At 43.9% G+C, this 20,961-nt stretch overlaps 2 protein-coding genes across 4 annotated transcripts in view; one reads left to right on the top strand and one right to left on the bottom strand.

Annotated features, from left to right (window-relative positions):
- The window catches only part of LOC106634665 (histone H3.v1-like), a 91,740-nt gene extending 89,537 nt beyond the window's left edge, over nt 1-2,203 (bottom strand). For 2 of the 3 annotated variants that reach the window (XR_010111918.1, XR_010111919.1), the window contains exon 1: nt 2,022-2,203. Coding sequence is in view for 1 of the 3 variants with exons in the window: in XM_063603724.1 (XP_063459794.1) it covers nt 2,022-2,143 (122 nt within the window). In the remaining 2 variants the exon portion in view is untranslated. The remainder of the gene's footprint in view (nt 1-2,021) is intronic. The other variant, XM_063603724.1, reaches the window with a different exon arrangement.
- The window catches only part of HS3ST1 (heparan sulfate-glucosamine 3-sulfotransferase 1), a 35,892-nt gene continuing 14,968 nt past the window's right edge, over nt 38-20,961 (top strand). Inside the window, exon 1 of the mRNA XM_003826786.5 lies at nt 38-282. The gene's annotated coding sequence lies outside the window, so the exon portion shown is untranslated. The remainder of the gene's footprint in view (nt 283-20,961) is intronic.

The raw sequence follows: 20,961 nt of genomic DNA, 5'->3' as shown, positions 1-20,961 counted from the left end.
TCCTCCGTCCCCTCCTTTTGCTCCCGCTCCTCCTCCCGCTCCTCCCCTCCTCGGGATTGAGCACCAAAACGCCCGCCTGCAAGGTCCTCTGCGCCCTGGCAGCCAGGAGTCGCCGCCACGACCGCCGGGTCTCAGTGGGTGCCTGCGCCTTCTCCCCGCCCGCCTGCCCCGGGCCATCCAGAAACTTGCTCTACCCGCCGCGGGTGCTCGGCAGTGCTGCCCATGGCCCAGCCCAGGAGCCTATTTAGGGCGCCGGACGGGCTGGACAGAGGCGCGGCTCAGGTGAGTGCGGCGCGCGCGGGGTGGGAGAGTGGCAGGACGCAGGTGTAGAGGGCTCCGAGGCGCCTTCGTCTGGCGTTCTGGACTTCGGGCAAGTGCAGAACCTAAGAAGAATCGGGGCTGGAGCAGGTGGAGTGGATGCAGAGGGAACCAGGAAGCAAAGGCTGGGGATTTTCCCATCCTCCTCACCTCCTGCCCTAGCACCTCTGCTCTGGAAGTCCCGAGGGACCGGTTGATCTGTAAGGACAGGGACCCAGATTTCTGACTCTTACTGGGTTGGATGTTTTCCCCCCCAGCAGAGTCGGGAGGTTCGCTCCTGCCGGCCGCTTCGCGACCGCAGCTTCACCATAGGACCCTGTAGGGCAGCGAGAGCACAGCACTCAACGGAGCCTGGGTACCCCTGGGGCCAGAAACTGGGGCGAGGACACAGCCCGCAAAAGTAACTCGGCTAAGGGAGCCTTTGGGGGTGGAGAAGCCTTGGTCGGGTTTGCCTTTGCATTTGGTTGGAGATAGGCATCTCCCAAAGAGAGAGATTGAGGTGACAGCCCTGACAATAAACCTCACCTCTCATCCCTAATGCCAATTACATGAGGGTCTTGATTTTTTCTTGTTACTTTTTACTGATTTTTTCCCCCTTCGTGGTTTTCTATTTCCGGGCCCTTGGGTAGTGGCAGCGGATGGTGGTGAGGGATGGCGGGGTGCGAACCCGCGGTTGGAACGCCTAGACCCCAGCTCCCAAGAAGGGTCTTATTCGCGGAGCTTGACCTCTCCAGGTGCGCTCTACCAGCCAGGGGGCGGACGGCACGCTGCTCCTCCTTCTGGCCCCAGCCTGTCCCAGGAAGCGGAGGACAGACCCAGAACGTAGGCGGATGATGGGAAGAAGAAGCTGGAGCCAAAGCCGGGTGCCGGCGCGGGATGGGGTGTGCTGGGCTCTGCAGTTATAGGTCTATAACTCTGCAGTTATAGGCGCTATAGGTCTTCCATCTCTTTCCCTCCCCTGGGAGCCAGCGATTCCTCGCACACTCAGGGCGCTCTCTTGGGCCAAGGGTTGCATCTTGCCTCTTCCTCCTCCTTTGCAGAGCCAGTGGTACCCTTGCCTCGCCTTGCGCGAGTCTCGCTCCTCCCTTTCCCACAATGTTATCATGAGCTATTTTTATCTACGACTTGTGCCAAGATGCTTTTTGGGGGATTCTAGGGAGGCCACTCCAAATCCACTGTCTTTGCGCTGCTCTCCGAGAAACAGTCTCCTGTTAGCATGGAGCAGCCTCAAGGAGTGGCGGGGAGGGTGGCCGAGAACGGAAGGAGCCAGTCCGCCCTCTTCTCCTCCCTCAGCCCTAGCCCCGGAGGGAAACCCCGCCACCACCAGCTCGGCTGCGCCTCCCGCCAGTAGCCCCGGAAGAGGGTCCCCAGACGAGTCCCCACGCTCTCGCTTTCAGGCGCTGGGTGCAAGGACACTGCTGAGGCAGCAGCCTGGCACAGGCAGGATCCTTCATTCCCACCCGTGCGTTCTCGCTTTGCAGGCAAATCTCATTTTATTTTGTTGAAATGCTTCCACCCAAGGGTTAATTCCAGGAATTCCATCTTTAAAAAAAAAGAAAAAAAAAAGGAGGGAGAAATAACCCAACTTCTGCCTCCCTGCATTTCTAAAGCAAAGCGCATCCTTTGACGTTCGGATTTTTTTCTTGCTTTCTGCATTCCTGGTAATATTGGGTAACACTGGGTGCAATTAGAATAAGCCTTACCTACTGAAATTCCAGGAGACGCGCGCTCGGCTGCAAATCCCTGCCTTACCCTTCCCGTTGTATATCCAGCGCTTAGATTTTCCCCCACAGGATTGCAGAAATAACATATTGAAATGGACCATTGTGTTACATAAGGTTTTCTCCAGCGCTAAGCAGAGAAAGAACAGCTTCTAAAAGAGTCTTTCCAGGTTTTGGTTAGCCCATCTAACTCTTTCAGCTGAGTTTGACAGGGATGGACAACTTCATGACTAAGCACTCTTAAGTGGAAGCAGTTAATTACAACAGCAGCATAGATGAAGATTCCTTAGTGAGGCTTATTAAGCTGTGCTTCTAGACTGTGGATCCTCTGTGAAGCCACAGGGTATACAATGCTCTGTAGTTTTAAGATGGGAGATTTTTGTTCTGAGAAGCTGGTGAGAAATTGGCATCTTGAGATGGCATCGGAAAAAGCAAAGGGTTCTTTACTTTCCTGTGGTTATGTCTAGAATGAAGCCTCAAGCCCCCCTGGGTCCCCCTAAAAGTTGGAGCATGTACTTTTCTTATTAAAATAAGAAATTATTTTACTGGAAAAATCCTGGGAGGGTTGGCGGGGCGGGGGGCCTTCTCAAGGGAAAAGCCACATGGAAGCTTCTCTTGCCTTGAATTGAAACTCGATGGTGACTAGGAAGGGGCTAGAAAGATGGCCTGGGTGGTGTAAATTGCTTCATTCATGCACACTGCCTTTCTGAGAACATAGCAGCTACCCACAATGGCATATCCCCACCGTGGTTGCTAAATCATGTCTGTCTATGGGGGTTAAAGTTTGGAGGAAGGCACAGTAAGATGTATCTGGTGTCCTGATGAAATTGAGCCTGTAGGCTGGGTCAGTGCTCAGGCACCAGGTTTCCGGGCCTGCATCTAAGCCTGGGTCCCTGTGTTAGAGACAGTTGTTGCAGGAGAGTGGTAACTTTTTAGCAGCTTCCAGGGAAATGCAGTAACTTTCCAGCTAGTGCTGGAAAATATCAGGGCTATTCCCCAGTTTTTTTCCCCTCAACCTGGCTACTTGACCTGGTGCTTTCAATTGAGGCTGCTCTTTTCTTATGGCAGAAGGCAGGAGAGTGCTAGCTGGATTTAAAGCCAACTTCTTGCCCCATGACCTTGGGCAACAATTTCTCCCTCCCTGACCCTAAGTTTCTTCCTCTGCAAAACAGTGATGAAAAGATTATTATAAGAAAGTGAGAAAATGTATATGAAATGCATCTTGCCGATTGGAGAACACTTGTGCAATTGTAAAGGGTAAAAAATACAAAAAATTAAGTTTTATCGTAGATCTATTTTAATGTTCATTTTAATCATAGTTTGCATATGTCTGAGTAAATGACATATGCTAAACATTAAGTGGGAGAGATTTCTTTTAATTGGCCAGTCTCTTCTTGTGATCATTCCACCTGAATGCTACAAGCACCGGGCCTCACTACTTCTCAGAATGATTCCTTTCTTGTTTTCAGGATCACAGTCAATTTTTAGAGTGTTTTTCCTTTTAACATGTCTTAAGAAAATCTGTTTAAGACACATTACATGTCTTAAGAAAATCTGTTTGAAGAGAGGGCCCTGATGTTAATTAATAATTTTTTTAAAAAAAGGAGAAAAGTCACAAATGGGGAGTGATTTTCCACTGGGGAAAAGTAAAACATGACCAGTGCCACGAGATGACCCGGGTCCCCCTTGTCTGAATCTTTCATCAGCATAATGCACTGGCTCCTCATCATTGCATTTTAGGTGTTGTTCCAAACGTGTCTCCAGAACCTAACTCAGTGCCTGCCTGGCACTTAGACATTCAATAAGTATATTTGGAATAATTGAATGAGTGATTGGACTGAATCTTCACAGCAACCTTGGAGAGCAGATGGCGTCATTTCTATTTTAAGGATTTGGAATCTGCCGATCGGAAAACTTAATTAATTTTCTAAAGGTACAAAGGATTCTAGACTAGAATTCAGGCCTGTCTGTTCTTATTCCACTCGACAGTCGTGCTTGTAGTGCCCTCTCTCTTCAGACTCACTTAAAACCCTTCTAAGCAGTTGGAACCAAACATCCTATTTAGGGAAAACAACCTTCCCTTCATAGAAGGAATTTTTTTTTTTTTTGGTGGGAGATGGGCCTCTTTCTCCTTGTCCATATCTCCCAGCCCTGAACTAGGGCTTAGTTGAATGATCCCACCTGGGGCCTGGAATCTTGAAAGACTAGCTAAAGGGCACAGGGACATTGGAGTGTTTATTTACCACCTTGGATCATGGATCAAGTGGCGTCGGCAGCAGTATGCATGTCCCAAGCTGTGGTCCCAGAGGTGCCTTTTCTGCAACACCATCTTGATGTGCCCCTGGTGCCCAGGTTCCTTTCATTCCTTCTCATTTTCCAATCCTGGCTTTCCAGCTTCTCAGCAATTCCTAGAGGCAACCCATAGTCTTCAAGTGAATTCCCTTTCTCCCTGACTTAGCCAGAATTGCAACCCACTGATGTACAGCTTCTCCCCATTCATCTTCAGGCCTGTCTCCAGCATGAAACATCCTTAGCTTCCTCTACCCATGGGGAATGAAGTCTATAGCTTTTTCAGATCGTTAGAATAATATCTACTGGGCCGTAGTTTGTCAATAGTTATGTGCTACTACAAGAGGTCTAGAAAAATGAATACATTGTTCTTCCAAGCAATACTCTAAACATAACAGAAATAGATCCCAGTGGGCATCTTTCTTTTTCTCTAATACATTATGCTTTTTGGTAGTTTTCCAGCAGGGGTCGCAAACTCTAATGCCTTCAGCAGCCAGGCAAGTAACAGCTTGAGTGGAACAGGACTTGGGCCCTGTGCCTGAGTAAGTGGGGGTTGTAGCCCATATCCAGCACAGGGGCTGCAGGCGGGACTTCAGGTCTGGTCTTGCCAGACCTGGTTATGTTTTTTTTTTTTTTTTTTCTTCAAGATAGACTGTCAATTCACAGTTTTATGTAAAATCTACTCACTTTCAAGTGCCAGCAGCTAATTCAATATTCCTAAATAACACCATGTGGGCCAAACCAAACATTTCTGTGTGTAAGCCTTATATCTGTCACACAGGCCTCCAATGTATGGCCTCTGGTTTCCAGGGATATGAGGGAAATTTGGAATATGAAATTCAGGAGGGTATGTTGTTCAGAATATCGAGGCAAGAGTGTAGGGGCATGGAGCGCAGACAGTGCTCTAGTTAGTTACTGTTTACAGAGTGAACCTCTGTTCGGGATGTTCCTTCTTCCTATCTCTGCAAGTGGTTACAGCAATCATGTTTACTCCTTTAACACATGTTTATTGAGTTCCAGCCATGTACCGCATATTGTTCTGCTCACCGGTGACACAGTAGGGAACAAAACAGATGGAAGTCCTCGCCCTTGTGCTTATCTTCCAGCGGAGGAGACAGACACAACACAAGATAGATAAGCAGGATCTCTCCTAGTTAGATAGTGATGTGCTAAGGATTAAAAAATAAATAAAAACTAGAGGAAAGTGATAGGAAATATCAGGATACTGGGGAGAAACCTTAGGCTGTTAGCCAGGGAGCCTGCAGTTCAGTCTCTGGCTCAACATAACCCAAAGTTAAGTTTCATTATCCAACATAAAATATTTTCTATGCGGGAGTTTGATTGGATCCTGGGACTATCATCCATTGGGTAGTTTTGGATATTGAGCTATACTCTCAATTTTAATAAAATTGACTATTGAGCACATTTATTGTCTGCCATGTACCCGGCATTGCATTACGTGTTAGAGTACATTGATGAACAAAACCAATCAAGGACTACTCTGCAAGGAAATTATAGACCAGCATGAAATACATTAAACATGATCTCAAATGATTAGGCAACTACAGTGATTGAGGACTGTGGTAAGGATGCCTTAATTGTTGAGTTTTCATACTCAGAACTCTGACGTTCAGCACCTTTTTTTTTTTTTTTTTTTTTTTTTTTTGACGGTGTCTCGCTCTTGTTGCCCTGGCTGGAGTGCAGTGGCGTGATCCCAGCTCACTGCAACCTCTGCCTCCTGGGTTCAAGGGATTCTCCTATCTCAGCCTCCTGAGCACCTTTTAAATTGATCATTTGTTTTGTTCCAGGAACAGTTTACATCTGTGCTTATTAACTTACTTTAAGCCTGCTCCCATCGTCTACGGAAATTTTTTTGAGGCTTTAATTTCTTTATCTGGCAATGACATTTTTATTATAAAATTTCATTTTGCATTATTAAAAATATTTATTTTTAAAAAATGTGTTCCAAGTGTAAAGTGTGCTTGTGCCCTTGGAGACTCTGGTACACCTTCTCCCAAATCTGCCCCTACCTTTGCTATTGATTGTTGTTCACAAGGCAGTTGTGCAGGATATTAAGAAATAGTTCTTGTCATTGATGAATTTACAGTTTAGTATGGGAGTCAGATAAATAACCGAGTCTCTGCCTGTCTCATGAGATGGACCATCCCAAGAATATTTCCCTTTCATCACCTTATTTCTTTCATGGTAATAATTTCTTCAGTAACATAATTAGGTAGCAAGTATGTTTGTCTGGAGTCACCTTGTTACTGGATTGGCTTATTTGCTTACTTTCTCACACTCTCCCACCAGAATATGTGCTCCAGGAGAGCAGGGGCCTGGAAGTGTCTGTTTGCTCCAATTTCTAGAACAGTGTATTGCTCAGAAAAGAAGAAACAGGCGGCATTTCTGTCTGGGGGAGTTAGGAAGCGGTTCATGGTGGAAGAAATATTTAAGAAAAGAGAGATGTGGTGAGAACAGCCAAAGAAGAATGATAAGACGTAGTCAAAATTGCATAGCCCTCAAACCTTTGTTGAAAACTCATTTGTCTATTTTAGGGATTCCCAATACGGTCAGTCCAGCTGAATAACTGGCATATTAATACAAGTGCTTTGCTGAATAGATCCTGGTCTGCTTGTGCAAAAGCACTCTGGCATGAAAAGAATGTAGTAGATAATTCCTTACTTTCACATAATGTGACGATACCCACTGCCTCCTTTCTCTCTCGTACCCAGTCCTGCGAGGACTGCAGGGGAGCTCTCACCATCTTCATTTGCTATTTAAGGAAATTGAGATCCAGAAGTGAAGAAACTTTTCTTAGAGATGCCCAGAGTAAAGGTGGCAGACTCCGGATCCAGGGACAAGATTCTCTACCTGCTGTGAGCAGTAGGCTCAAGGTGGAGATTTGTTAAATCCCTGGAGAACTGAGTAGTCCACATTTTCTATAAGCAAAGAAATACATTTAGATGTGAAACATTCACATCTCCTTTCATCCCTCAAGAACTTCTATTTCAGCATTTTATGTCTTGTCGAATTTCCACTAGAATTCCTGCAGATGAAGTACTTGTACACCCTGTGGTAGGTTGTTTTATGTAAATGTCTTCACTCTTTAGTTTAGGAGGGTAAATCAAAGTTCTGTGTCAGCAGTTAAAATACAGTGAGAGAAAGGTGATTTCGGCTGCAGCTGAAATGAAAAGCAAGCTTGCCTAGCTGTGCTCCGAAAAATACATACTTGTGTGGCAGGGAATGAGAGTGGGCTGGGAGCCTCCTCTGGAAAACTGGCTTGCACTTTACTTGAATTACTTCTAAAACCAGATCTCTCCCAGTGTCCTGGGTAGGAAGGAGGGGGAGGGTGTTGGTTACAGATTTCTGAGATTAGATTTTGGAGCTATTTTGTGGTTGAAAGAGCATGACTTTGGAAGTCATGTATGTTTGAATTTCTGGCCTGGTTCTCACTAGTTGTGTCACTCTGAGTAATAGACGGTTTTTCTGGGCCTCGGTTTTTTTCCATACTCTAGTGAGGATTGAGGGAGATGGCCAATATATAGTGCCTAGCACAATGCTCAATGTGTTTTTTCTTGTGTAGATTTGCCAGATTTAGCAAATACAAATACGGAACACCTAATTTGAGTTTAAGACAGACAACAAATAATGTTTTAGTACAGTATGTCTCAGATACTAAAAAGTAAGAAATGTGTCATGTTTCTCTAAAATTTCAATTTAACTGGACATCCTGTATTTTATTAGCATCCCTATTCTCCTGGTAGCAGTTCTGAACGATTCTTTTCTGAAAGTTCTTGTGCCATAGAAAGATAAAGAAAGCAGTGTTGTCTTCAAGGTGAAATGACTTGTCCAGGGAGTAGGGTCCAAGATGAAACAGAAGGGCTGTTTTCTTTGGTGAGCTAAGCCACAGAACAATCAAACCAAAGCAAGCTTATTTCTTTGCTTAAAAGGACCAAAAGAAGTGTAGAGCAAAACAGAACTCTGGGCATTGAAGAAGTGAGTCTGATTCTTGCTTATGTCACCAAAGCACAAGCCAGATTATTCTCAACACCCTTCAAGAAGAAGGTATTTCAACCCTGTGAGGCCACCAGCGTAGTGTTCGTTCCGCTAAGATAGAACCTTATTAAATACTAACATTGCTCCAAGCTCGTTACTGTAGGGCTGGAATTAGAAAGACTAGCGTCACACAGCGTTCCACTGAGTACACTGAAGGGATACTTTGTGCTTTGAAAACTCACACCTGAAATTGCTCCTGCAATAAAAGCTAATAAAACTGTTAGAGAGCTTTTCAGACTCGCTCCCCTCAAATAGATGAACACAGATTATAAATTGAGTCTGAGATCTCTCCTGCGACTGCTGGAGCATGACGTTCTGAGGAGGGCTGTGAAAATGTTGCATTTCCATTTCAGGTGATAGACTGATGGGGAACTAAATTAACAACAGTTTTGTTGCGTGTGGTCTTTCCAAAGCAGAGTTTCATGCTTTCTTCAATAGTGAGGTACTGCTCATGCCAAAATAACCAGTTCCTGTTGCGTGTAATATCAGTGACTCCTCATTTAACCTGAGCTCCTAACTAGCAGGGTGTTTACATGAAATATGGGACAGAAAGAAGGTAGAACAGCAGTATGATTAGTGTGAAGGTTTAACCAGCCAGAGAGATCTGGTTAGAATCTGCTATGCTGCTTTGCAGCCATGCCATAAGAGGTGAGCTACTTTACAGCTCAACGTCTCAGCTCCACCTCCACAAAATAGGCTTAATTAAAATTATAGCACAGATTTTATTTCATGTGCATTAAATTAATAAGTTATGTCATGCACTTACACGGTGTCTGGTTCACGGTCAGAATTTTTTTTAAAGGATGCCATTAATGATGAGGGAAAGCAAGGAAGGCCTCTGGATTGCGAACTCAACATCCTGTCACAAAGACCACAGACTAATTTGTTTTTTCAAATTATATTCTTAATGGGTTAAATGTGCCCCTACCATATACGTTTTATTACTAGAAGGCCCCTACTTTTTCTTTTTTTTTAATTTTATTGTATTTTATTTTAAGTTCCAGGATACAAGTGCAGAACATGTAGGTTTGTTACATAGGTAAACGTGTGCCATGGTGTTTTGCTCCACCCATCAACCCGTCATCTAGGTTTCAAGCCCCGCATGCATCAGCTAGTTGTCATAATGCTCTCCTCCCCTCTCCCCAACCTCCGACAGGCCCCGGTGTGTGTTGTTCCCCTCCCTATATCCATGTGTTCTCATTGTTCAACTCCCACTTAGGAGTGACAACATGCGGTGTCACAAACTAAATTTTATGCATCATATTCATGGGAGAGTGTCTCAGCTTTTTGCCCTTTGTTTCTTTAGTCTTAATTTATATAATTCAAGCAAGCACTGTTATTCATTTTCTAGGCCAACCAATGAGATGCAGCAATGTAGCAAAATATGGAAGGAACAGTGAGGGGAAGATGCAGAAAAAGTACAAGGAGAGGAAGAGAAGTGGGGAGATAAGGCGAGATGGATAGAGGGAGAGAGAAGGGAAGAGAATACAAGACAAGAGAGAAAAGAAAAATCATGACAAGCAGAAAAAAGGATTTGAAGAGCATAGAAGTCCAGTGATGTTTTGTGACAGGGTGGTCTTCAGCAGCCCCTGAGTAAACCCCAACGCAGCCAGACCACTGAGAGTGGTACATGCCACTCCCTCTCCCTGCCTCAGCAGAGCTTCTGAGGACCCCAACACAACACCTCATGATCTTGAGGGAAAGACATAGAAACTGTAGTGTTCCAACTAGAAAGCATATGGAGCATGATAGGAGCAGTGAGCCATGTGCTTTCTCCCCAGTCTGTTTCTGTGACAGCTGAACATCACAGATGAAAACTGAAGACAAGGGACCTGAGTGCCATCTTGTGGAGGGACAGGCCATGGTGCCCCTGGTGGTCCTCTCACTGTGTGGGGGTTTGGTTTGGTTTTAATGGTTTGCATGGTGTATCCTGGCCTTCCTCCTGTCCCTAAGCCCCACCTGCCTGCACCATGGGAACTGATCCTTTCTGGGGTGATGAGTACATTGTTACCAGTCATTCTGTGATGCAGGATCATTCTTGGGGCCAGAGCTCCATTCGCCACGCAGTTTGAAATTCATGGTGGCTCTGGGTATGAGAGACTATTCCCTGATCCAAAAGGGAGTGTAGTATTTGAAGCATTTGATGACAGGGAAATGACTTTGCATCATCGAACCTTTGTCGCCTTATCTGTCAAACAGAATTATATTTCCTTATGGACTTTTGTTGTGAGAATCACATTTCATAATGTATGCAAAGCACCCATTAGAGAGCCTGGTATGTAGTTAAGTGTCTATAATGCCGCACTTAATAGCAATGATTATTTTTCTTGCTGGTAAGCCTGATTTTGATTGAAAAGCAGATTACAAATGTCATCATAGATCTAGCTGCTTATTGCCTTCCAGTCCACCTCTGCCTTCTGGCCGATCCTCCCCTCCAGGTGGCTAAAGTGCCACAGTGTCCCAAAGCAGCCGATGTCATCACTCTGCTCTAAAGTAGGAGGGGAGCAGAGAGGCTGAGAAGAGAGGGGCTCTCTTTTAATCACAGAGGAAAATCTTTCTCAAATGCCAGAATATTTTCCCCTTGTGTCCTCTTGGCCAAAAACTAGGTCACAGGTTCACAGGCAAAATCATTACAGAATAGGAAACTGAGGCACAAAGACATTTGAAGCAGTGAAAGAGGAAAATGAATCGAATATGGTAACTCTGAATTGATCCCTCTTGCCTTTGGGCAACAATTACACTTCTGTTTGTATATTACAATTGGAGATTGATCCTGCTCAGCTTCATCACTTGTCTTTTACTGCCGTCTTCAGCTAAAATACAAATCTGATATCTTTCTGGCTTCTCTTTTGTTTTTCCTTCCCAGCTCTGTCATTTTTACAGCCATTTGCAATCTGCAATATTTCTCTATGTTAATCTCTCTTGCTAACCTGAGAAATCTTTGTAAAACACGAATATAATTAGGTTATTGCCCAGTCCCATAATTCAGAATGTTCCATGGATTTCCATTACTCATATTAATGTTTAAGTGCAGGACTTTTAGATGCAAGAAGAGATCAAGTCCTAGCCACATCACTTCATCACAATATCACCTTGGGCAGGTGAATAATCTCTCTAAACTTCAGGTATTCTTCCATGATTTTTAATTATGTATTTTTCATACACTCATTTATTAACATTTAATTTGGTCTAATAGATAAAATTGTAAGAGGATGGGGACTTTGTCTAGAGCCGCCCCCACCAAAATCTGTCTCTAATCTGAACCAATGCCTGGCAGACAGTGGTCACCCAGGAAATAATTGTGGAGTGAAAAACCATGGAACATAACGCCCTCCATTTCATAGAATAGCCAGGATTAAATATGATAATGCACTTACTGATTATTTTAATTATAATGCATTTGATTAACTTAGAATGTTTAATACACATAGTGGGTGCTGGAAAGCTGGCTCTCCTTTCAGTTTTTGTTTTTTTAAATAATGAAAGTAGTACCAAAATTCAAGTTCTGCAGGATGGCTCTCACATTCTAATTTATTAAGCCTCATCATTAGCCACTCTCTGTTCTGTATACATACCTCATAATCTGACCTCAGGACCACCCTTTGTTCCCAGATAAATCAGGAATGTGAGCATTCACACCCCTACGCATACTGTTTCCTCTGCGTAGAACTTTTGTACGTTCTCCCTTTTCTTATCAGGTTCAGACTGTATCATTCTTTAAGGGCTGTCTAGCTCTGTCCCAATACACTGCTCCCTCTCCATAGTAAATCACTGCATGTGTGCCTTTTGCCTTGGATCACTCTCTTCCAGGCACTTGATGGGACATGCTTTCCTTCCTAGTTGGAGTTCAGCAGGGCCATGCAAAAGCAAGGGGAACTGATGTGTGGTCACCTGGCCTGAAGCTTTAAGAGCCAGCCCATGCTTTGTGTCAGATCTCCTCCCCACCAGCCTGGTGACTGGCACTACTCCGGAGAGTACCTGCTCCGTCTTTCTGCCTCTCTGAGAGACTCGAATGAGCAGTGTCTGCCACCAACCCTCATGGGACAAACAGCCAAAGGGAGGAGGGACAGAGATGTAGGTGTTGATCTCAGCCTAACCTGGCATACCCTGAACGAGGCACCACCTCTTCAGTCCTCCTGGAGCTCTCCACATTGTGCAGGTGGCACTGTTGTCATTGCTCATTGACTTGGCTGCATCCCTCAGGAGACAGCTCCCAGAGAGCAGGACAGAACCACGGTCATGCCCCTTCATGCCCCTTCACACCTCTCGTGCCTAGTCCAGAGTATAAGTCCTTGATCCCTGAGTGAAATATAGATTTATGTGGTGAGGGGCGATGAAAGGAGGGGCCTTTGGTCATGGTCGTTAGGAAGTGAAAGTACCATTATGATAAACAGAATTATCAGTCTTTGAGGGGAGGCAGATCTTTTCGTTCGGATTGCCTGAGTTCAGATTGGCAGCTGTCCTTTGTCATCTCATGAAGGGTTTAAAGTGACCTGAGAAAATGTCCCCTGGGTAAGGTCAATGCTACCTGCACTCTGCCCTTCCCTGAACTCTCTCATGGGAGTTCTTATGTGCATCAGCCCTTCCCCAACCAAGAAGGCACCTGTTCTAGGAATGTTTTTACACTTCCAGGCGTACTGGAGCAGCCTGCTCCTGTCGGCTTCTCACCCCCACACAAGTCTCCTTAGCTGCACACATTTCCGCAGAAGCACTCTCTCTGCATTGTCATCTGGTCATTTGGTGACATAGACCACTGGGCCCTATTCATTTAGACAAACCCATGTGTTTGGTTTAAGATTCTCATCACCTGCTCCTTTTTCTTGCTTTAGTTCTTAAGGTTCTCTGCTAAAGGCAGCACAAAGGCTAATTATCTTATGATAAGTTGTCCTTTAAAAACACTAGATTAAGAGCCACTTTAGGCTTTTTATTCTGCTTTTTCTTTGTCATCTGTCTCTGCACAGCTATCAATAGAGCAGCATTTTCCTGCTTTCACTGGAGAATGTTTCTTTCTTACTCATCAATTTTCAGAATGTTGTTTCTTTCTTTACTTATGACAACTATTTAAGCAGACAAAAATAGTTGTTGTTAAACCTAAGTTATTACTAATATTTTTCTTTCACTTTTCTCTTCAAGTTAATATCATTGAGCTATTATTGATTGAGTGAATACTATTGAGCAATTATTTATTGTGAGTCTATCATATGTCAGGTGGGCTAAAATGTTTTTTCTATAATATTTTACTTAATTCCACCTAAGAAAACAGGCAGTGGTCCCTTTCTTCAAGATAGGGAAATTAGGCCCAGAGTGAAAAATAGCTTCTTCAAGGGCATGTAACTAACCCAGAATGCAAACCCAAGATAATTTAAACATGATTGCTTTGATCTTTCTGCCCCATCCATTTATTTCTCTGTTTCCCTATTTACATACTTTAGCCTGGACATTAGTTCAAAGTGCTGAACTTTGTTTTTGTCCTCACCAGACCCCTGAACTTTCCTCAGGTGCCTTCTCCATGAAGCATATTCCAAATTTCCTCATCCCAACCTCCTTAATGTTGATGAAATAATGTCTATTCCACAGTTTCTTTCATCTCATTGGATTGGCAGTGTTTGTTTCCAAATCCATCTTTCCCCTTACACAGTGGGTTCCTTGGGATGGGACCTCATTTTCTTCTTACATTTCTGGGCTTGGTTACCTGTGACCTGAGCAAATGACATCTAACCCTCTTCAGTGTCTGAATTTGCTAATCTTACATTGTGGGGGTGAGGAAAGGGGATAATAATTGTAGAAAGAAATCCTGGATTCCAACTTAGTGACTCACAGTATTAAAATTCTCTCTCTCTATGAATCTAAGCATTTGAAGAAAAACTGTGAAAAACCAATCCAGAAATCTCAACACAATTTCCAAAGCTTATTTAACATGAACTACTGTTCTTTGGCCAAGCCTACTCATCTTCCTTGGCATGTTGGACACTAACGAATCTGTTGGTTTAGATTTGATATCAATCTGGAATACAAAGCCAGGCCTGAGTGTTCACGCTAGCTGGTTGGGGAAGTAAATATGGTTGTTAAAGTAGAAAAGCAATGGGACTGACTTCACCAAGGCAGCCACAGTCAGTTTTATTCTTTAGACGCCTCTGAAAACTCATCTTTATGGTAGCATGCTATGGGCTAGAACATTTCAGGACCTCTAGGCATAGCTTCCTTCATTAATGTGCTGATGACCTTGAGAAGGTTGTGAGAAGCAGGAAGTCTTGAAAACTTAGTTCATCATTGGAACAATCACACACGCGTGTATATGTATATATACACACACACACTCAGAGAGAGACACAACAATTATATGCCACAGGCCCCTCTTGAAAGGAGATGGAACCAGGACTTGATGAGTGAACCTTGCTAAGGTCCCATCAAATCTAACGAACATGGCAGAATAAAGAGCAACATAGCAAAGGCTCTCTTGCCTGCAGCTATACCGCCCTGCAAGTGCCTGACTCCAGAAGCTAAGCATGGTCAGGCCTGGTTAGTACTTAGGATGGAAGACTGTCCAGGAAGATCCAGTGTTTTATGCTTTAAAAAAAAGAAAGGAAAGAAGCCTATCTCATGCATCCTCCTGCTTGTCCTTCATTTCTCCTGCCAATATCTTTGTTTTTCCTTCTTTCTCACTATGATTTAGAGGAAGGAATGCAGTTATTAACAGACAATAACTCATGTTCACATGGTTTTTTTTTCAATTTTGAAAAACAAAGCAATCTATTTCTAACTGTAGCTCTGCTATCCTTCTTATCTCATAACGTATGAATAAGACCAAAATGGTTTTCATGTAGATCTCTCAGTCCATTATCGATGAGCCTCTGTGCTCTTCCACAAGCATCCTGTCCTTAGCCCTCTCACAGCCCTAACCCTAAGGTGATCATGGCTGTTTTTGTTTTGTTTTGTACCTTCTCTCCTATTGTTCCCTCTCCACACACTATACCCTGCATGGTCCCAAGCTGTTTGAGGGAAGAGACAGGGTGGGTGTCAACTGTGTCTCTAATTTCTTAGTGCCTGATGCACCGTACATTTATTTAGGCCTTGACTCTGAATTGTGGATACTCTCACACCCTGATACTTTACAAAGTTTGCTTCTCCATTTGCTAAGGAAGAGGCTGAGTGTCATATGTGGCACAAACCAGGAAACTAGACCCTTGTGGCAGCTCTCAGTCCTCGGCTCTTTTCCTAAGCAATTCTACTCACTCCCAATCGTCCATATCTCATTTAAGCAAGCAGAAGTCTTAGAGCAAACTGCCTTCCTCCAGCCTAGAAGGTGATTAAGCTGCCTGTTTGGTGTGGGGATAAGGGAAATCTTATCCCACCACATGCCCCAGGTTGGAAGGATTCTCTTCTAATGATATGCTTTATTGTCACTGATAAACTTTTTATATAATACTTATCTTAGTTAATTAGGGCTACTATGACCAAGCACCATAGGCCTGATGGCTTATGAACAACAGAAACTGACTTCTCACAGTTCTGCAGGCTGGAAGTCTGAGGTCAGGATGCCAGCATACTTGGGTTCTGGTGAGAGCCCTCTTCTGGGTTGCAGACCCTGCTGAATTCCTTGTACCCCACATGACAGAAAGAAAATAAGCCAGATTTCTGGCCTCTTCTTAGAAGGGCGCTAATACCATTCATGAAGTCTTCACCTTCATGACCTACTTACCTCCTAGGGGCCCCACCTCCAATACCATCATGATGGGAATTTGATTTTAACATATTAATTTTGTAAGGACACAAACATTCAGTCCATAGGAGTATAATGCTTTCTTCTTTGCCTTGTTTCATTCTAGTAATGGTTAAGCATTCTTCATAGATTATTTCTCAGTCTAACTGATCCACCTCTCAATCAGGTCCTGGGTTCAATGAATATTTATTGAATGAGTGCTAGGTATGATCTGAGTGGAATCAGAGCAGCAAGTGCAGTTTGAGAGACCCTATCCAAGGAAACAGCCTCTTTTCCACTAAAGGCTGTATTCTTCCCCCTCCCCATCAAGAAGACCTCAGCAGCTTAGAAGTTTGATATATGGTGCTACCTTTAACCTATAAAATGTTAGATACCCACATTGGTGACAAAACTTTGTGGTTAATTTTTAACAGTAATCACTTTGGCTAGGAATTTTGGATTCCGTAGCTCTTGGAAAATTCTCTTGAAATTTTGGATTCCAAGAGAGCCATGCATGATCAACCCGTATGTTTCTCAATCCTCTAAAGCATTCATGTTTTAGATTGATCTTATACGATCTTAGAATTTACGACCCAATCGTTTCACTCTGTAAACAAGGCTTAGAGTATCCCTGTGTCTTGCTGACCATCACATGGAAGTCAAGACAGAACCAGGGACTAGACCCCAGCTCCTATCTCCCAGTTCAGCACCCTATTTACCCTGGTGCTTTGGCCCTTTCGAGCAAAGAAGACTTTGTGGATATGCATCTTATGTGTCCGAATTATTGATTACCTGGATAGAAGCTTTATCAGCTATTGGGATATGGAAGTCTGACAGTTACAAAAATTGAAATTTGGTGGGAGTTTTCTACGCCAGCCCCACTCTTTAACAGTTCACACAGTCACACCTCCTTTGATCCCCACGACAATCCCATGAGGTTGGTGCTGTTACCATCCCCATATTTCAGATGGGAAAATTCATATAGAGGTCACATGGCTTGCTCTTGGTCATATGGAGCCAGTATGGGTGCAGCCAGGATTCAAACCCAGGCCCTTAATCACCAGCCTCCCGACTCTGAGCTCCTGTAATTCATCTTGATGATTCCTGAACTTCTCCTTCTGACATTACTTTAAGTAATAATAAATAACATTTTAAAAATATAAAATGTAAATCATTTTGCATCAACATTCAGAAAGAACAAATGACCAGGCCACTGATGGATTAACTTGACATACACCAGTGCATTTAATCTGAAGATAGTGTAATTATAATAAGAGATAACAAGAGATTACAGAGAGGGCTGTGTGGTGTGCACGATCTAGGTGTTGTTTCTCTGGATAGATTACATGGCATTTAAATATTTCAAGATTAGCAAGATGATTAAACAGCATCTCCTGTTTAAAGTAAAGCTTGAGTTAGAGGCAAATGAGATACTAATTTACTTGTAGAACCTGAAGCATCAGTATAATGAAATATTCAACTTGAATGACACTTTAAAAACATTTCAAGTAAGGGACAGATGGAAATCACAGTGGTGTGTATATGTATGTGGGCCAGAGGAAAGAACCATATACTATTGCTTTATTTAGTGCTATCATATGAAGTGCAACAGTTTTTTCAATATAAAATCAAAACCCACTAGGGCATACTACTCATATTATTTCTATGCCAGTTTTCCCCTTGAGCTCTTTCAGGCATGGATGCCGCTTTGTCATTGCTCTACCCCTGGTGTTTTTCATGGTGCCTGGCAATACTAAGCACTCTCTTAAATGTTTGTTTTCAAATGATCATGATAAACCAAGAGCACACATACCTAAAAAGAAAGATAGTGAAAAGTTCCTGGGCCAAAGCTGAACAAAAGTTTCCAAGTTACGCCATTAACTTTTCTCAAGTCAGAGCCTGTACATAGTGAAGTGACACTGCTGAGATTTAAGTTCAAGACTATATGCTTCATCCCAATGCCAGGGCTATTTTTCCTCTACTTTTTTATTTATTTATTTATTTATTTATTTTTTATTTATTTTTTGAGATGGAGTCTCGCTCTGTTGCCCAGGCTGGAGTGCCATGCTGTGTTCTTGGCTCACTGCAAACTCTGCCTCCCAGGTTCAAGCAATTCTCCTGCCTCCGCCTCCTGAGTAGCTGGGATTACAGGCGCGTGCCACCACGCCTGGCTAATTTTTGTATTTTTAGTAGAGACGGGGTTTCACCATGTTTGACAGGCTGGTCTTGAACTCTTGACCTCATGTTCTACCCGCCTTGGCCTCCCAAAAGTGCTGGGATTACAGGCATAAGCCACCGCTCCCAGCCTCCTCTACCCTCTTTCTAAATTTCTAGAGAGAACACTGCAGCCTCTCAAGCTGTGGGTCCTGTAGCCTCATCCACACCAGCACCTGCCATGGCCTGTGCTCCTCATAGCATATCTTAGCATAGGCTGAGGTTTTCCTTGTACCCCATTTGGCTTTTTCTCCTACTGCCCTGAATGAATGCTTCCGTGGGACTTTCTTCTGAGCAATGGCCAAGTTTTCTCCAAGATTGTGTTCGAACATGATCTTTGCTGTGAGGTCCTTCCAGGCCCTCCCTGACCCTCTGCCAGCTCCCATCTCTTTCCTCTGGGCTCTTGAGTTTCCACTGCTGGATCTATGTCTACTCTGAGGTCTAGTCATTCATTCCTTCCACGTGCATCTTCCACATTATAAGGTGCTCCTTGAGGACAGGGACAGGATTATTTCAGTGTCCCCAGGGACTCAGTACAATTTTAGAAACATCGTAGATGTCTTGTAAGAGTTTGAGTGATCACCTATGGGCAAAGCACAGACCTTAAGCATTGCTCTTTGCAGACTTGCCATTCAGTCTTTTTTATTTTTATTTTTTCCTTTTCTTCACTTTACTTGGCAACTTATATCCATTTATGAGATTCCTAAAAATCAGCACTTTTCACATAAATATCCATAGTTGAGTTTTGAGAAATAAGAAGATCAGACCACTCTGGTCCCTGGTCTCTGACAATATCTGCCAGAGTTGGCAGCACCTGCTTCTTTAGCCAAACTACACACACAGCTGATTGCCACCGTCTCCCACCAGCCAGCTGGCTTCATACATAGATGTCACCTGCCTAAACCTGGAAGCATCTGAGTGCTGCCCCTGGAAATACACACAGTGGAGGAAGTCCCAGCCAAACAGTTTTGCTTTACTAATTATTCTGAGGACCATGTACTAGTCAGCTAGGGCTGCTATCATGAAATACCTTGCAATGGATGGTTTAAACAATAGATATTTATTTCTCACAGCTCTGGAGGCTGGAAGTTCAAGATCAAGGTGTCAGCAGAAGGGGTTCTTCATGAAACCCCATTCCTTGCTCGCAGAGGGCCACATTTTGCCTGTGCCTTCACATGGTGGAGAGAATGAGAGACAGAGACAGAGTGAGCTCTGTTTTATCTTCCTCTTCTTATAAGGACACCAATCTTGTCAGAATGGAGCCCCACCCTTACAACCTTATGGAAATCTGATCATCTAAAGCCCCCACCTCCAAATACCATCACACTGAGGGTTAGGGTCTCAACCTATGAATTTGGGGAGGACAAAAACATTCAGTCCATAACAACCTGGCTCAAGAAATGAGACAAATCATCTCTCCCTGTTTGTCCAAATTGTTTCAGGGGAAACAATTTACTTTGGTTTGTATAAATTTATTTTCAGCTGTGAATTATTCCAATCTTCCTTACCCAAACAAAAAAGGACAGATTTCCATGTGTCTGGAGGTTAGTAAGATGCAAATTGGGAGACCCATGTTTCTGAGTCAGTTCAGTCCCTGCAGGCCTGACCTTGGGGTTCTTGTTCTCTGCTTACCTCAGTTTCTCTATCTGCAAAATGATAAGACAGAACAAGATGATGGCACATGGCTATTTTGCCTGATGCCTTGTGTGTCTTTCCTGACCACTTCTGGGTTAACATAAAAGATTTGTGGGTACTCACCATCTGCAGGGTGACAGATGACTGTCCACCCCAGCCAGGGGAGCTTCTTCAGCTAAGATGGCACCTCTCAGAGGCTCAGTCATACCTGGAACAGGGGCTGAAGTCATGCACCCCACCGTGGGCCCAAGGCAGCCCAGGTCCTGTCTCCTGTCTGCTATGGGGCTCCTCTTCCACTCAATTGCACTGAGTAATAAGAGAAGCCCCGTCTGTCCACCCTCCTGTCACGGAGCTCTGCTGTGCAGTGCCTGAGCCAGTGTGTTTCTGCTTCTAATGAAGGATTTATTTAGGTCACTGCTGCCTTCTGTGCACAGCAATGCAGATTAAACATGTTGAGAAGTAACTTCTCCTCTTCCTTCACTGGGGCCTGCCTCACCACTGCACACACCTGGCTGCTCATCATTCGTTCAGGAGCCCTTTATGAAGGACCCACAGCCACTGCGTGCCCTTCTACAGAGAGCTAAATTATTTCTATGTGTCACTGTCCTTTCTTCTTTGAGCTTCTGTCTGGTTGAGTCACTGCAGTACTTTGCATCATGAACAAATGTGTTTGACTAATTATCATCCCAGGATCCCATTTATACCACCCAACATTTTTTTTTTAAGGGACAAAAATAGCTACCATGATTTGAGAGCTTACCACAGGCCAGTCAGTATGGCAATGCCCTAAGCATGCCACATGTACTTTTTTATTTAATCCTCACAGTAAATATGTAGGGCCAAGACATTCAATCTCAAGCTGAGTTTCAGGGCTGTCTTGCAGATTTCAAGTTACAGAGCTAAGATTTGAGACTGGGTTTTTGGCTCTAAATCCTGTTAATTCCCAGCATCTTTCCTCCATCTCCCGCCTCCCAAAATACAAACTCAGCAGCCAAAATAATCCCTGTCTATTTTGTCTACCACAATTGT

The sequence above is a fragment of the Pan paniscus genome, chromosome 3 (assembly GCF_029289425.2).
Source record: "Pan paniscus chromosome 3, NHGRI_mPanPan1-v2.0_pri, whole genome shotgun sequence".
In the NCBI taxonomy this organism is placed as follows: Eukaryota; Metazoa; Chordata; class Mammalia; order Primates; family Hominidae; genus Pan; species Pan paniscus.
This window is presented reverse-complemented; position numbering and strand designations above follow the sequence as displayed.